Below are 18,201 nucleotides of genomic sequence, written 5' to 3'. Positions count from 1 at the left end.
ATCTAAACTTTATGTAATTATATGTACAGATGCAGATTAAAATCTTAATTTGTGGATCTGGAGAGCCAATGGGTGCCAAACTTCAGACTCTTATCCTACACTGTCCCTTTCTTTCAACAGTTTGAAAGAAAGGCTAAACAAATCTCCCTATATTTTTAAAAAATAAAAAGGTAGCTATTTATAGCTGCATTTATTGGAGCTGTTTCCTTATCAGGAAGTATGTAGCTGGGAATTACTGTCTGCCTACATCGGAAATTCTTTCAGGGATACAAAATCCCAAAAAGGAAATTTCCCTTCAAAAATATTCTGTGTTTTTTGCTGCTGGTGGGTTTAAAATAAAATGTCAGTGCTCTGACCAGGTCACAGCCCCTTCGGGAGGTTTGTTCTGCAAACACAAAGCTTTAAGACACCTGAGGGAGCCATAAAAAAAATGCTTCTAGAGAACTGCAAGAGGGAGAATGCTGAGAACATATTAATAAGATAAGAAAATAAACCTTTTTTGCAGGATGCTGAGATAGTGCAATTTCATTACCAGCATTATAGTATTTTCCTCCGAAATGAGTGTGTTCCTAGAGCTTATCCTTACCAGAAAGCATTTGCAAAATTTACCACTCTGGCAAAGAGCTGACTCTCACAGTGCTGTCTACAACTGGTTTGTTCAGACCAGGTCTTCATTGTGGTCAGTGTAGTTGTCAGACCCTCCCGACTGAACTCCTGTCGCCCAATTCACTGCTTCCTCCTCCACCCCCAGGGCATGCCCAGTGATGCATAGTCCAAAAGCCAGTGAAACTACTGCTCTTCCTTTGAGAAGGGAGTATGCGATGCCAAAAGCCCTTATCGGGATACCATCCCTTCTGCATGCCACAGCACCACGACAGGGCAAAGGCCATGTAGGACTTGGGTAGAATATCACTTGCCCACAGGAGATGGGTCCACTTTTTTGCAGCACATGCAATCCAGTGCTACAAGTAACTCTGGGACTTCAATAGTGAATCTCCAGCTACAAGGATCCACCCAGTAAACTCTCAAAGAGGAAGACCTGGACTGTCTCCAAATCAACGCCCATACACTGAGGATTTTGCCAGAGGAGTCCCTCATCCTACCTCTCCACTGATTGCAGAACACCCCATACTATGCCTGTGGACTCTAAAGGCAGGAAAGATACGTTGGTTAATCATTAGAGATGTTGATTTAATTCTAACTTGTCATGGTGTAATTTAACATTTTCATTTTCTGGTCTGTATAATTGCTATAGAACTACTTAACCCTGCTGCTAGTACAGAATGGACACTTTTTTTTTTTGTGGGATACAAATGTATATGGAGATCAAAACCAGAGAGGCATATGCAGTAAATAAAGCAGGGTGCTTAGGGCTATTCCCAGAGTATGATTTTTATGCATAAAGACTCGTAAACAAAGATTTGGAGCTGAGCAAGTATCCCAATGCTTTGACCCTAGAAAGCCAATCAATGGTGACTATTTATTAACTCACAACACCACCAACTATATGCTTATTAAATATATAAATAACTCATAAGTTCTTGAACAAAGATCACTGCAACATTAATAGCACCATGCTAGTCCTGCATGAAACAAAGTTTACATAAGGAGTGAACACTTTCAAACTTACTCATTCCGTAAAAGACAGACAGCGCACAAGCATCCCCAGCAGTGGAATGGCTGATGCACAAGTGCTTCCCCCTCCCAAGTATCTTTGGAAAATTATCTTGAGAGGCTCCTCTTGGCTGAGGTGTTGGATTGGGCATCCAAATCCGGATGGAACCATTTTACCAAAAATTTCTTCAGCAAACTTACAAATCGTTTAGTCTTTCTGCTCCAACAGTAAAATGGGGAGTTGTAAAATGGATGTAAAACCTTGTTTAATAGAGATTGTCAGGCTGTATTTGTTAAGTATCACAAGGAGTGCCCGCACAGGGGAAAGAAGACATACAAGTACAGCAGAAGGAAATCCAGCCTCTCATAAAGGACATAAAATAATTGTTTTCTCTCTGTGTGTGTATACACATGACCTATTACATAAATCCCTGGTACCTTGAAGCTGCAGCAGGTTTCTCCTCACACACTACATGCTCCTCTAAATGCTGGACAGTGGTGCTCTCTTCCAATATTCCGAGGCTCAGATCTGTTTTTTATTAGGGGAGTGGACATCACATGCATGCTATGTTGTTTCCGCAGAGTTTTCTACCACACTTATGTTTTGTTGCAAGGCGCTCACCACACAATGGTCTGTTATTGTGGAGTTGTTAGTCATGGCTTACACGCAGTTTCTCTTCTGTGTTTTCTTTAATTGTAGGGCTATTTATGAACACTGGGTTCTTTACATTAATTTTATTTCTTAAAAAAACAGAACATGGAAGCATTTATAACATTACACAAATGAAAAATTAAACAGACACATTTAGGATGGAAAGAAAAAAGCAAGCTAATTTTAGGTTCACTGATCTTGACAGCGTCCCTTTAAGACAAAGCTAAAAATGCTTCAAACCCAGCAATACCATAAATGTCCTGCTGCTTTTGCTTCTTATTCCTCCCCACACTTTCCAGGGGAATTCCACAAGGGATCAGCTGAATCCCACATTAAAGTGACATGGCTCCCTCTCCCCTCTGAATAGAGGTGAGTCTGCGTTTTGAAGATTTAAAACCCTGAAGTTAAGCTTTCCAGGAGGGTAAAAGTCTGGCTTAGCACCACTGGGACTCGCACACTGCAGGCTCTCCGTACCCTGAAGCACAGGTCTCTTGCTCTCCCACCTCAGGACTGCTTTGCAAGTTCCCACCAGGGCAGGAAGGATCTAATCCCTCTACACACTTCCACCAAGGACTGTCGGTGCAGGAAACCGCTGTGTTAACTCTGTCTGGGTAACAACCAGGTACATTAAAAAAATGCACTTGACTTTAAATTACTCTCTCAAGAACCAGAAACCAGCTCACAGCACTGGCCCTTTATAACAAGTTTTTTCACACTTAACCTGGATGCCTCTGCCACAGTCACCAGGCAGCAGTAAGGACCTAACAGATCTAGGGTTCAACTCACCAGCTGTTTACATCAAGGGTGACAGCTAAATTGGCTCTGAGTCACCTTGATGCAAACCCAGTGACAAGGGGCTCAGTTTCCCACAGGTGATGAACAAAGACCATGCCAGAAAATGTAAAGCAGGATTTTCCTTGTCCAAAAGCCACAACTTTCCCAGCGAGATCAGTAATGAGGTTTCACTCTTCCCAGTTCAACACGTTCTGGATAAAGCTCTTTCAAGTAAAATAGCTGCATCTACACTGTGCCCAGCCGTGGTGCAAGAGTGAACCTGAGACTGGGCTTTCCACCCATCCAAATTGCCTGCCTGTATGATCACTTCAAAGCTGGCCTGAGATTCACTGTAAGAAACACCCACGAGGCAGGCTGGAGTAGATGCATTAAGTTCAGAGGAGGACCTGAGGCTGCCTGTGGAAGAGGCCACCTTAGGTAGGAGGCAGGCATAACCAACATCTCCCTTGCTTGTGATTTTCATCCTGTTTGCCTAACCTAACGACTGGATGTAACTCACAATCATGAAGGAGCCAGGCCCAGTCACTTCACTAGGGCTGACTGAAGCAATGGTCACTGAGGCTGACAGGATGGCTGGCTGGGATTTCCACAGTCCAGTCAGGCTGTCAGTAGATTATTAAGAGTTACGAATTGAAAGACCAGGAGCCACTGCTGAACAGAGGAAGCAGATGGGCCCTGCCCTGCATAGCTCACAATATAAACATGCAAGAAAAGCCCATGGTGGAAAAAGAAGATGCAACATCAAGAAGATTAAATACTGCAAACAGTCAGGCGGTAGCAAGCAAGGTCACTGTCCTGGCTTAATTTTTTTTTTTTTTTTTTTTAGTGGGTTGTGATTGGTTAGGAAAGGACTAGCTACCCAGAGAGAGAATGAAGTGTAAGGTGAAAAGGAGATTAGGAGGAAAGGCAAGCATATAAAGGACAGTAAGAGGGAGGAACGAGGCTTAAGTGGCCATAACATAAGAGAAGAGCAAAGAGGGGGCTGGAAGAAGACAACCATCTGAGAAAGAGGCTAGTCCAGACCCCACTAAAATCAGTGGGAATTTAAGCACTCATTTCAGTGGGAGCAGGATTAGTCTCAGAGTCATTAATTTGACATTCTGGCCACCTCTCACAGTCCCTTTGTCTTATGCAGCTTTTATTTTATTTTCCCTGTATGTGCGTCAGTCAGTTTTGTTCCACAAAGATCCTTCCAAAGAAAATATTTTTATTGCTTGCTGCTCTAAATGTGGCTTAGGGTGAAGGGCTTTTTTTTCCCGTCTCACTACATACTTTCAGTTCAATGCATTGAATATTCTAGTAACTAAATAACAATATGCTTAATGCTTCGAAGTGGCTTTCCAGCTGCTAGCCAAAATTGTAGAATAATTAACAGGTGCCAAAGGATTAATAAAAGAAGCAGCATAATTAATAGACACTATACAGAAAAAAAATGGATCCTTGGCAACCCTGACTGTGTTGTTGTTTCCTCCTCCTTCTCTTAATTGTTTCCTGCATTCCTTTAAAAAAAAAAAAGAAAGAAAGAAAACGGGTGCTCTTAAAACACAAATGATGCATATAAGCAACAATGTGTGATCAGGAGACAGAAACTTCTAATAAACTGCTTTCAGGTCTGATAAATGCCTTTAAAGAACATGCCCAACTGAGAGCCCAACTGCCTGGCCTGCCCTACCACTCTTCTCCACGCCTGGAGGTTATACAGAGGGCTTTTTTGCAGAATGTGGTACACCTAGGATCACAAAGATGTCGAACCAATACAGAGCCACTGGACTGGTCCCCACCAAATCAGAGTATCAAATACCAATATTAATAGGCATGCAGAAAGATTCCTATGAAACACTTGCTAAAAACTTAAAGCCTTTAATATAATCATTGCAGAAAACTCAATAAATTTCCCCCTTCTGTCCTCCTTAATGAAGGCAGTAGAACAGACAGTAATTACAAGGGACATAGAAATACTGAAATAAAAAACATGATCTCATGAGCTGTATGTAACCAGGTCTGGATACTCTGGTTCATCAAAATCGGCTGTAGCCTGGAACATATTGCACACTGGAAAACCAAAGACCAGAACCCAAGCCTACATTTGAAACAAAAAGTACTCAAACGATCTTACAAATAGGTCCTTAGCTTTCCCCACCACCACGACCCCCCAAAAAGTGAGTGCACTCAAGACAACACCACTGCAGTCCCAATGTAAAAGTTCTCCCCTATGAAGTGATGCATGTATCCTGACATCTAGTGTGTCATTTTACTCTGAACATCAGTGCAGGCTGTTGGGGGTTCAGAAAAAAGCAACAGCAAGAAAAATTAGTTGCTGGCAAGAATAATTGCTTCATGTATACAGAAAAGTATGTGCAGTGTGTCTTGCTATGACAATGGGCTACAGGCATACGAAGGATGGCAACACTAAAGAAAGAAGAGTAATTAGTTCAGAGGAAGAAATGAATTCTTGTTCATGCTTGTATCAATAGAAAATACTCTGAAATCTTTGCCCATGAGGTCCATCTGCCTAAACAAACACACACACACGTTCCCAAGGGATGATGCCCTTCAGAGATAAAAATCAGACTGTACAAATCAACAGAAATGTGCAAGGGGGAATGCTGCTGCACAGGACCAGAGCATGCAACAAGTGCTTTTCAGCACTGATATTTCTGTGTCTCTTGCTGAAGAAGTTTTATGTTGAAGGAGACAAAGAAAACCATGAAGCCTTTAGCACATATTTACAGTTGCTGTTGTAGAAGGCAAACCACCTTATTTTCATCTTGCATATTACAAAAAAGGAAAAAGCTATTTTCTCTCTGATTCAGAGCATATTAATAGACACAGGGAAGGGTTCTCATACCTATCTCTTAAATGTTGCATCCTCTATCTAGTTCCAAGAACTTTTGACCACAAGGTATTGGCCATAGCACAAAATGAGTAACTAATGACATTGTACGAGACAAGACAAAAAGATTGGTTTTAATTTAGGGGGGGGGGGGGGGGGAAGGGAGGGAGGGAGCGAGAGAACTTTCCGTGGTAATATGGAGTAAGTTGCCTCAGAGATAAGGGGCATGCAAATAGTTTCAGGACTTCCACCTATCTCAGCATTCTTCATTATCACAATATCTAGGCAGACACTGTACTAATTTTCACAACTTTGAAGAGTCTTTGCGCACGTGTTTTTTTCATTTTACAGCAGAGAAACTAAAACAAGATGTCCAAGGTCACAGAAGGCACCAAGGGCAGAGCCTTGTGTGAGAGCTGAATTTGCTTCTCTTGAATACTCAGTAAACATCTCCATTTTCCAAACACACCTTCTATCTGACATTAGTGCAGTCTAGTGGAGATCAGATATGCTGCAAAGCTACCACAGCATACACACTGGGGACAAAGAGCGAACTGGAGATCACTTTACTTTCTGACTACATACCTAAAATAGAGGAAAACATATTCTCCAGCTCCCCACTGATACTTTGTTTACAATGCCCCCAATACTCAGTTACTAGGTAAGAAGTGGATGTTAGGCAAACAACTATGTTTAAAAGTATGGGTCAAAAGCCCCTTAGAGAGAAGCACAGCGTCAGAGAAAGGTGTATATTACCAGAAAATGATTCTCACTCCCCCAGAGCTTTAAAGTTAAGACTGAATAAATTGTGCTTCTATACTATAGGAATAGGGCAGGCTGGGAAGAAAGCAGCTAATTAAGACAAGAAAGGCTGTGTGAGAAGGGGAAAGTGCCTTCACATCACCCCCAGGAAAAGGGGTTTCTCTGTATTTCTAGCTGTGTTGACCAAAGAGGAGTCCTCCTCTGCATGCTTGTAGCAAAGAAGCATCTGCATTCCACCCTTCTAAACTTTGCACTTCTCCCTTTTCCAGTCTCTGGATCAAAACAGCTCAGCATAGCTGAGACCCATTTACTCACCAAACAGTGAGATATAATTTATTGCACCAAAGGAAATTGCTCTACTAATTGTCCTGATACTATTGGCTGTTAGGGCCTTCAGAGTGCTCTTAAACATTAGAAACAGTGAAATTGCTAATAGGAAGGCATAAAACACCGTCTGAATCCACAGAGTGCACTTCATGTTCCATCTGAAACATTTGTCTCTAATTCTACCTTCGCTTGGGCCAACTGCTGTTTTCAGCTGCACCTGTAGCATAGCTCTTGAGCTTGCAAGCTGGCAGAAATTAAGGTGTACAGGTTAGGACTGCACTCTGCCTTTATTTTGGTAAATGCCATCAGAACGACACAGAAACAGAGAATGAGTGGAGGCCTGACAAGCTATCAGCTCTGTGTATGACTGGAGAAACTTACCATATCTCCCTGTTGCACTGGAATGAGTGAGGGTTGAGAGAAGTTATTACACTTCACCTAATCAACAAAAACAGTAAGGCTGGAACCAAACAAAATCTCAGACCTAGAAAACCCCCAGACTTTGCAAATCTAAACCCAATCTTCACACACAGTACCACAGCCTGAACTAGAAATTGGCTACTTCACCTGACTTCTAAGGCAGTTTGGATTTAGGACCAAAGCCGTCTCTCAGACACATCTGTGAAAAAAAAAATAAAATGAGAGGGGTCCATGCAGGAATTGCAAAATCCCATGTTAACACCTCTTAAACCTCATGACCCGAGATCCAAAAGGCGCTTAGTTATTTCTATACCTGGTATTAGGAAGACTACTCCTGAAATATGATCTTCAGTTCTGTTGTCCTCACTTTAAGAAGGATGTCTCAAGTGGGAAACAGTTCACAGAGATGATAAAAACAGAATTTGAAATCTGGAAACTTTACAGGAAGATTGACAGCCTTAAGAACCTCTCTTCCTATCCAGTTTAGCCAAGAAAAGGTTAAGAAGTGACTTTACCTAAAAGCACCTATATCAGGAGTAGTCTTTTGACAATATTTAGCAGGAAAGGAGATAATGAGATCTAATAGTTGGAAACTGAAGCTTGACTAATTCAAACTATAAATAGGGCACTCAAAAAAAAAAGGCAAATAAGGAGGATAATTAAGTATTGAAAGAACATCTAGAGACCTTATATCCTTCCCATCACTGAAGTCTTTACATGCAGAAATCTTTCTGCATAACATGCTGTAGCTCAAACAGTTACTGGACCTAAACACAGGAGTTACTGAGTGAAGTTCTGTAACTCAACTTACTCCAGAGATTGTTTTAGGAATTCATAATGGTCCCTTCTGGCCTAGCTATGAATCTATATACTTTAAACAGTGGTTCTAACAGTGTTTGGGTCAATATTGACTGCATACTGAGCTACAAAATACTATACTGCCAAGGACTACAACTAGTAGTATGTAAACTTGTATGTAAACATCCTCCATGTTGTTTATGACCTGAGACACTAACTTTGTGGAAGACTATTCCACAGATATTTAATGATTAATCACCTGTGTTTTTACACTACAACAAGTCAGACTGGTGTGGAAATACTAATGGGAAAGAACCCTCCTTGCAAATTTAAAAATGTGCCAGTCAAAAGAAAAGAAAAACCAAAACAAAAATCAAGGTGAAAGGTTGGATCACACCTAAAAATATTGGGTAACAAGTTTTCACTGAGAGGAAGCCTTATAAGTTTCACACTACCTAGCATGGTGACTAGCTGATGGGAAGGAAGCAGGTAGTAAACACAGTGCCCCACCCCTTTCAGTATTAAGGGTCTCCGCCTTCCTGCCTTGTGCATCTGTCAGACCCAGTGGGCAAGGCAGTAAGTAACTGGAAAGACAGCTGTGAAGAGGACAGACAATGGCTCCCACAGCAAAAGTAAACAGTACTAACGAATGCAATGGGGGGGAAGATCTCAGGGATTAAAAACCACAGTGGGGAAAAGAACTGCTGGAGAAGAACTGCTTCTGTGTTGGTTTCTTTGTGTCTGTTTTGGGTAAAGCATAGAAACGCCCTCTAAGTGTGGCAGCAAGTCCTCTCCGGGCTGGGGAAACAGGCCAGCAGCCACACACACAGGCAAGCAGGGCCTGGGAGCTCGGGGATACTCGGGCAGCGACCAGACGGTCAGAAATGCTGCAGCGCCAGCTCCCATTCCCGTCAGAAAGCACAGAAAAGGTACAACCTGGGCTACATTACAACACAGGCAGAAGAGAGTAAGAGGCAGCAGCAGGCAAAAACAGGACTGTGCAGAACACAGTGTGGGCAACGAGTGACCTTGGGGCACTGCAACTCCGTGGCCAGCAAGGGAGCAAGCACGGGATTACGGAAGCACTGGGAGTACAGTTTGCATCCAGAAAAGGAGAGTGTCTGGAAGACAGCTGAGGGCAGGAATGAGAATGTCTTGTTATAAACATGGAATTTTTTCTTCTTCCCTCTGATACCCCAAACCCGTTTGTCAGATGGCAACACACACGTTTGCTCCTGGCCCTGTTGCTCATTGTCACTCAAGTACCCCAGGAATGTAACACCTGACAAAAGTTTACTTAAAGACTCTCAATTTACATCAGAACTGCTTCCCCTCCAGAAAGGAAAATTCCACTCTTCCCTGTCCCCATCCTATCTCACTAATTCACCTCTCGCTGGCCAACAGCCCTTGGCCTTTCCTATTCCTCAAACATTAAATCATCTCAGCAAGCAAGCGCCTGGCTCTCGCCTTGCTCCCAGCTCCAGTTTTTGTTCCAGTGTCAGTGATATGCCCTTCTTCCTTTGCAGCATCCTTTTGTGCACAGCTAAGGTCATTCTTCCTCCTTTCCCACTGCCTCTGTCAGCACTCACACTCTGTAGTAGAGAGCCTGGGCACCAGGAGTATTTAATATTGAGACCTGCAACAACCTGAAAAATACCCACAGCACAAACGTACTCCACTTGCCAGTTTGTGAAACTCTGACCTTGTGTCACAGCACATCGCTGAGCAATTCCTATACCGCGGAAGGAAACATAGCACTTCCCATCAAAATAAAATCTCCACGTTTGTGCCTGTCATGAGAAATAAGCCAAATCCTTGACAGGGGGTGTAGGAGGGACAGGGGGATATAATGTACTGTATTTAAGAGTAATTTCCTTTGGTTAAAAAGGAAGGTAGAAAAAGCAAACCAGCTAGAGCTTTAAAAAAAAAGTCTAAAGCCAGGGGGCTTCCCTGCTGTCTTCCACAAAAATAGAAACACCTCTTCACCCCGCCCCGCACCCTCCTCAATCCAAGAATGTAAGAAGCCTCCACGCTGACACTCACGCAGGTGTGCCGGCAGTCTGATCGTGTCTTCCTCCATCCTGATTGCTCGAGGCACTGGGACATGTAGTGGTGACGAGGAAGTGTAATTTGGTACCGGGCTCGCTGGAGGTGTGTATGAAATTCTTTCCTGCTGTTAAAAAGAGGGGGGGGGGGGGGGGGGGGGGGAGAGAAAGAGAGAGGACAACATGAACTTTGGAACAGAGGTGTGAAACCAAGGCAGGGGAGGGGGAAGTGGGTGGAAGGAAGGAAGTGTGCACGCATGGTGGGGGCGAGCAGCACTAGCGATGCACCCGCCTGCCCAGGGAGCCACGGAACTTGCAGCCTGTCCGCTTGCAGGCAAGTGCTGCACGGGCCATGTGCTGCCTGGTGCTGTGGCCAGGGGCCAAAACAGCTTTTAGGGTGACGGGTTTAATTTTCAAAAGGTCCATGAAGTTTCCAAGGGTATTCTCAGAAATCTGCCAAGGGAGGAAAGGGAAGTGACACACAAGTGGGGAGACTCTGAGGGTTTCATGCTGATGAAAATCTGACAGCAACTCCATGATACATGCATGAGTACCGTTGCAGAAAGGGCCAAAACCACTTAATCTTATGCTAACAAATCAGTCATGATCTAAGCATGTTTATTAAGTATTTAAGACTTTACTCCTTCATAGCCTTTTAAAGACATTAAGCAATTAGTTTTGTCTTTGCTGCAGAAAACGTTACTCTATCACTAAAAACTACTCTATTTACCATCGAGTAATGTAGTACTTTCTTTTTTTCTTGCCTAAACTAGTTACTAGCACTTTCTTTGAAGTAGTTTAACTTGCAACCAAATAAGCAAATCAGCATACAGAAAGCAGCTATGCAAGGACAGTAAAGTAGAGTTAAAGGGCAATTTGTGAATGTTGCATTAGTTTCATAATTGTCACTGTTAGGTTTTTATTTCTGAAAACGTCTGCCAAGAAATTTAAGACTGAAATTTCATCTGATCTGATGGGAAAATTCTTCCATATTCTAAGCCTGTACTCCAATCACAGCACAAATTATACCCTTTGTAAATAAACATAGCCACAATTTTACAGGAGAATAAAAAAATCATTATCAGATGCTTCCTGGAAGGCAATGCGTATTATTCCCCAAAACCGTGCTGCTGACATTTAATGATGGCAGTGCAAACAGCGTGGATTTACATCCACATACATACAGAAACAAAAGAAGCTACCTTCATTTCTAGGCATATGCAGGAGACTACACGTGTAGCTCCCCACGCTGATCCCGATCTCTGGCAAATGGAAGAGACAAGCTTGGTGCAGGAGCAAGAGAAGGTAATTACTTCCATTACGAACCACAACATTATCATGGCCGCGCGGCAGGGATCTAGACTGAGGCTGATAGAGGCACCTGCAGAATGTAACATCAGCAGCGTCACCACCAGCAAAGAGAAGGAGAGGTTTGTACAACATGAGTAAATAACTAAGTGTACCAAAGCAGAAAACTCTTCAGGCAGGACTAGGTGACATGTACAAAAAGAAACGGGACATGGGGCACCTAGAAAGTCTTGCATCTCTCAGCCACCACTTCGAAGCAAGCCCAGCTCATTCTGGCACAAGGTGCTGCTATCAGCTTGCTGCTCAGGAGCTCATGCAGAACCAGAAGTTTTGCCTCAACGTCTGGAGTCCCAGTTGACCTGGGACTCGATCTTCTGTGCCATGCTGACAGTTATGGCACAGAAGACTGAGGGCACGTGGAGAATAAATGATGCATCTCAACACTAACTATTCTGGGTTTGGACGGAGTGGCCAGACTGACCTGTTTCAGTCCACCACCACTATGTTGTTATTCCGGTGAGTACAGCCTCTGTGGCTTTCAGCTCAGTACTTTTTAACCAGAAATTGTTCAATCTTATATTCCAGTCTCCCACAAAGCCCTTTAACACCCTACCGTGTTCACTCAGCTTCTTTCTATTCATCACTGTCCAGGCAACAGAAAACCATTAGCTCATATGAATTTACTTTTTCTTAGTTAACAAACAGGGATGTTCATTGAGATGTGGTGAAAGACACACCTGTGGAGCTACAAAATATTATTCTGCTTTCTACTTATGCAACTCCTTCCCTGACCTGAAGCAGCTGACTCTACGCCCTTCACGTTCCCGTGAGGGCTCTCTGTGCCCATTCTGCAGTCTCGCTGCCCGTTTGCACCTTCTCACCACTGGTGCATATACCAGCAATTTGCAACAAGACCAGCCACTTCCTACCATTTCCTGCTGCGATCCGCAGCTCAGATAATCGAACCACACTGCAGCTGCTCATTTTGTTTATTGAATGAGATATTTATAAAAAGAGGAACACTTCTGAAACACAGCCACACAGATGCCTGCCTCTGCAAACAGTCACTAGAGGATAGATGGGAGACCTGAAGTCCTTTTCCTCCCTCCCCGAAGAATGCAGGATACAGTCCAGCCTCAGGTCACATTTCATGCTCACAGAAATACTGAATCACCACTGCAAAGACAAGGGCTAAGTGGCTTCAAAGGGCCTTCTCACTGGCCAACAGCAGGAGGAAAGTGCAGGCAGAAGACAAAATTATATCCAGAACCCCATGCACTTCCCTCAACACCCAGGAGGTGCTGTATCAAACGAAGACGTTATGCTTCCAGTACCTGCTGCCTTTCTCTCTGCACTGATCAACCTCCTAAAGGCATACGGTAACCTGATTTATACCAAGACAGCTTCATTGAGATTTACTGTTATAAATAAATACATTTGATTCATTGTTTCCTAGTATTCATATGAACAGGACAGTAAAAACCAAAAAGAAGTTGTGGAAATGCACAGTTACTTTTTCCAAACACCTTGGACGTCCACAGTAACGTGTGAATTGGTAAGATTTGCAGAACGGATTTTACAAGGCACAAAGGGGAGTTAGCTATCTGACTCTTATTAGTGCCTTTGAAATGCCCTCATTTACTAATCCTGCATTTTTTTTCCAGCACCTGTAACCCAAATATCAAAGCAATTTACAGACATTAGGTAAGTCTTTCTTTTTATTAGACACATGGACAACCTGAGTTACGGAAAGAGCAAAGCTCAAATGAGCTAAGTAATTTCAGAGTTAAACTGTCTTGAAAAAGGACAGCATGTGCCTCTCAAGGGCAATGCATTTAACAAGTGCATCCTGAAAGAGTAGCCCTTGTAACTGTCCTGGCCACATTTTCAAAAGGTGTGGAATGGCAATGTCACAAGGAGGTCAAGGCACTGGGCTTGTGGAAAAATGAGCTTTATGCCTGTTGCAGCATGAGTCAGTAACACGGCTGGAAGCAGAACTGCAAACATCAGTCCAGTTCTGCAACCAATCGTCACTCTGTGCTTCAGCCACACGCAACTCCTGGCCTACACAGACGCGTGAACGCACAAGGTCACATTTGCTCCTCCAGGCTTTTTGAGGCTTTTTAGAGTCACGCTTCGAGGAGGTACCTGTTGTGCTCACACCACTGAAAACAGATTTGCTTTAATCTTCACAACTCCAGAACTGCCTAGGGCTTCTCTCTACGGGATCCATCAAACAAAAACATGGCCGGTATCTCGTGCTTCTAAGGTTATGCAACCAGATGCTCCACTACTAGGAATTTTTCTGAAACAGTTTCCTAACCAGTCACTTTAATATTTCCCTTTACATTAAGGCCAAGAATAGATGGTTCAAAGGTAGGGTTGTTCAAGCAACAGCTTGGGAGAAAGGATAGGTAGTGCTGATAGCAGAACCAGCATTAACCTTGTGTGTATTTGAGCAGACAGCCTTGCTGCAGCTTAGTCTACTGGTAAAAGAGACTAAATCAATACATATTTGGTGTGGTCCTTTGAGATTATTGGTGATGAGTGCTAGGAAAGGGCTTGGCATTACCACATTCCAGATTCGCTGCCTGCCAGGGGACCCTATAAACATTTAAACCCACAAGTGACCAAACACTCAGCCCCAAACAACTGCCATCTATAAGCAACTTCAAAATAGCAGCTCCCTAGTATTTTGCCAGTAGCTACAATGAGGTGGATAAAACAGTTGGCATATTGCTTGCTGTCATCGTTTTTGAAAGGCTTCTTCAGCTCACAGTGAGTCAGGAAAGTTTCACCATGAAATTTCACCTTGACTACAATAATTGAAGAGATGCATTAAGTCAACCTTTACAGAGACCCTCCTTGGGGTTTACTCTAGTAGTGGTTGGTGCTCCAACAGTGCCACCTAGACAACCAGCCAGGTCTGCTTAGACTGGGGCTTGCTTTCACCTGCCCGATCTAGCAGACAGACTGAAATACATGGTTAAGAATCAAGACAAGCTATGGTTTTGTCCTCTTTGTACTAGAAAAGTACAAAACACTAAATATCCAGGTGCTGAGAAAACCTTAGATCAAACCATCCTGTCTAAAAAGGAAGGTAATTCGAAAGTTATATGATCATGACTATCTAGTAGGAGTGTATTTAACAGCTGACTAGACTCCCAAAGCCATCAAAGCACACACTGATTTCAGTTTGAAGAATTGGGGTAGATCCTTTACAGACAAAATCTACCTGAACAGTTAGAAAATTCTGTCAGGAACACAAATAATTCATATTGCTAAAATAATAATAATTAAAAAATGTCAAAATTGCAAAATTAAATTTGTAGCCACCTTTTAAAAAAAAGTCTACCAGTTGAGGATGAGTGAGGCTGCAAGTAAAAATAGCTTCACTCTTTTGCTAAAATTACACCCTTCTAAACTCCAAGCAGCAGCGTTCATCCTGAATGTTCTCCAGCTTGCAGCCCGATAGTCTTTTTGTCCCTTTACTAACTCCACTCAGATGGCAGGCACAAAGGACATACATGTTTTTGCAGAAATGAAAATAAAATATGTAAGAAAGCACGCTATGCAAGCCCTCATGTTGTCCCAATGACATGATTACTTCAGTAATTTGATAGGATGTTATACTAAAATGACTTTTTTTAATTGAAAAAGCAAAGAAACACATCACCTATGCAGCAGTTTTCAGGAAACCAGAATGGCCAACATGGTCTGCAAATACCCTGTGGCCGACACAAAAGGCAGCTGCCTCTTATCACTGCGTAAAAACCTACTCCTATATTGCATGTAATGATACTACACAGGGTGAAGTTAACTAAGAGTGAAAGCTGAGGTGCGCTTGCCCCCCAGGCTGCTGGTGTACGTGTGCCACTCCGTGCCTGTCTTGTTGCATCAGCGGTTCATCTTCGCTTCTCCAAATGGCCCAGACTCCCCCTGCTCCCCAGAGAAGCTGGTGTTACCGCAAGGTGGAGATACAGCGATTTGTGCTGCGGTAACTATCGGGAAGCCAACAGTTAGAAGTAAAAAGGGAAAAAGTTACCTGTCCTGTCCTCACAGGCCATCCTTGCTTACCTGGAGGACAGTGGTAGTGGGATGCTGCTTTAAGGGAAGCTTCCAGCTCCCTGGGTATCATCCCATCACCCTGCTCCAACTCCTCAGCTGTGGGGATGCACGCTCAGAAAGGACAGCACTAGAAGGTGTGTGGATGTTCTGGTGCACTCTTAGATTTTTGGGGAAGCCCTAGGCATAAAAGCCCCTGAGTAACATGCCCTTGCCTTGTGCAAAACCAGGTTTGAAACGTATGGTTGTAGCTCTCAGCACTGTGAAAGCTGGTGTTCTGGACACAACACTGTATACCCCAAACCACCGAGGATGTTCAGCTCTGCAAGGACACAGGACCAGGACTGCTGTCTCTTTCAGCAAGCACACTGAGGCAGAGAAAGTGGAAAGACAAGCCAAGTGACCAGGAGCTGCGGGAGCCTGCGGGGGGGTCTGGTTTTGCTACTGTGGATCCTCCTAGGAGTAGGTGCCTTGGGTATGGTAGAGGGGAAAAATGGCTTTAGAGAAAAGGCAGGGGAAATGAGGTGCTTGCAGGAAAGATTCAGAAAGCCCTGCACATCTGGGCACTCAGCAGGGCAATGCCAGCAAACCAGCCAGAGTAGCACAGGGGATGACAGCAGGAGATTCAAGTAAGTTAATCATTAAGGAAGCAAGTGAGGGGAAGAGGAAAAGGAAGGAAGACATATGCAGTGTTCACCAGTGTTTTGTATGCAATTCTACAGCTGGATACAAAAGTCCAAGAGACCACTATGAGATGAGTTACAGGGTCTAACATAGGGAGGAGGGAGGAAATCAGAGCCCCTAAGAGACTGTATGGCACTGCGTACACAATTAAAACATTTTGGGATTTTGGTCAATGTTATAGCTTGCATACTCCAACTTCCGCCAGGGACAAAGGATCAGGCTCCAGAAAAAGCAAAGTAGAGCTCTGCAGTACCAGAGTATGAATTAAACTCTCCACTTCCCTCCCTTCCCCCAGTTGCTGTCATCATCTTAATTTCCACGGCAGACTTCTCCTCATTTTTGATCCCATTAATATAGCAATTCACGTCAAATCTATAGCAGCATAATCAGCACACTATCAGTAATTAGAGAAATTAAAACAAACACAGCTCTCTGGAATGGACCTTATGCAAAGCAGCACTGGGAAAAGATTAATATCTCATTTCCTGCGCACAGAGAGCAGAGATTGTCTCAGTGACCTTAGTGATTTTGTGAAGTTCAGTTCCTTGCTGCCTCCTCCCTTCAGCCTGCCTGACGAACCTCCCAGCACAGGGGCAGGAGATGGCTACCCTCTCACATCTCAATCCTTATTCAAGCAAATAAAAAAAATAAAACCACAGAGGTGCAACAGTTCATCACAGAAGGGAAGGGGAAAGAAGACAGTGGGGAAGTTCATGCTTCTCCCAGAATGATTACAGCCACTGTTCTAATTAAATTAAATTCGTACAGTCAGCAATATTGATGCACTCAAGTGTGAAAAGGCAGCTTGCGGAGGTCAATGTTGTTGTTGAAAATGCCAAGATACAGTTGCATTATTGTCTAAGCACTGCAAAAAGCTCAAATTAGCAAATATAAGTGAAGCAAAAAACTAGCTGAACCACATGCTCGAAAAGTATTTCTTCACTGAGGTCACTGATAATATGGGGGAATAGAGAGTAGAAACAGGCTGTGGGAAGATAATATCAGGTAAAACTGCAAGATAATACTAAGGCAAAGAGCTTCATAAGATTCAAGAAAGGATTAGTCATTTATATTAATAATAAAGAATGTTATCCATAGATATCCCAGCTAGGCAGCACAAAATATATATGGGAGGTAGACTCTGGTTCAGAATTTGGAAATGGAATCGTCACACTCCAAAACTGGAGTAAAGCGTTATCAATTTGAAGTGGGAGACCCTTCCACCCATCCTTCTGCAGCAAGGCTCTAAGAAGAGGCAGTAAAGCTGGGACTTGGCCCAGCTGACCTACTACTTCAAGGCAGAAGTCAACCACAGATTCAGCTGCCTGATGTTAAGAAACTATCTGCCCTGTCTCCTTTCCACATGCGACTCCACAATTTGCATTACGGAGTTGTCACTGCAACATTCCCCCCAAGAACTTACTACTGACCTCTGTTTAAGCAGGGCATGGAGAAAGGTGGGCCACTGCTCTGATCCACAGGGCATCCCCTTTTGTGCCTACATCATGATTTTGTTAGCACACTTGCTTAGCACAAAGCACCACAGAAGGCTAAGACAGAGAGTTTATTGCACAGCTAGAAAAAAAAGCACAAGGCTTTGAAGTACTGTGGCCAGTGAGGAAGCAGCAGGGAAGCAGGGAGGGCAACAGAGAAAGACTTTCCAGGCTCAGATAACTGCGCGTCAAATTTTTCACTGCATCTTTTTTGCGTTCTCTTTTCTAAAAGAGAGTGCTGGGGAGCCTCATCTCTGTAACATACGGTGGTTGTACAACCCTGCCTGTACGTGTGGGAATTCACACCCTGAACGCCTGTGATTGGAGTCATACGCTCATTTCAGTGCAAAATTTCTGGAGGCCATGAAACCGAGATGGGAAAACTACGGGGAAACATGGTGTACA

At 43.4% G+C, this 18,201-nt stretch overlaps 1 protein-coding gene across 4 annotated transcripts in view; it reads right to left on the bottom strand.

Moving 5' to 3' along the window:
- ETV6 (ETS variant transcription factor 6) overlaps positions 1-18,201 on the bottom strand; it is a 144,555-nt gene that overhangs the window by 86,643 nt on the left and 39,711 nt on the right. Inside the window, exons 1-2 of one of the 4 annotated variants that reach the window (XM_072876613.1) lie at positions 10,245-10,371; positions 7,551-7,602 (exon numbers count right to left, since the gene is read on the bottom strand). The exons of 1 other annotated variant lie outside the window; for it this stretch is intronic. Coding sequence is in view for 2 of the 3 variants with exons in the window: in XM_072876585.1 (XP_072732686.1) it covers positions 10,245-10,374 (130 nt within the window). In the remaining variant the exon portion in view is untranslated. Of the gene's footprint in view, positions 1-7,550; positions 7,603-10,244; positions 10,375-18,201 lie in introns of those variants that run through there. 2 more of the 4 variants (XM_072876585.1, XM_072876594.1) reach the window with 2 other exon arrangements.

This window comes from Ciconia boyciana, chromosome 1 (genome assembly GCF_034638445.1).
Source record: "Ciconia boyciana chromosome 1, ASM3463844v1, whole genome shotgun sequence".
Taxonomy (NCBI): domain Eukaryota; kingdom Metazoa; phylum Chordata; class Aves; order Ciconiiformes; family Ciconiidae; genus Ciconia; species Ciconia boyciana.
This window is presented reverse-complemented; position numbering and strand designations above follow the sequence as displayed.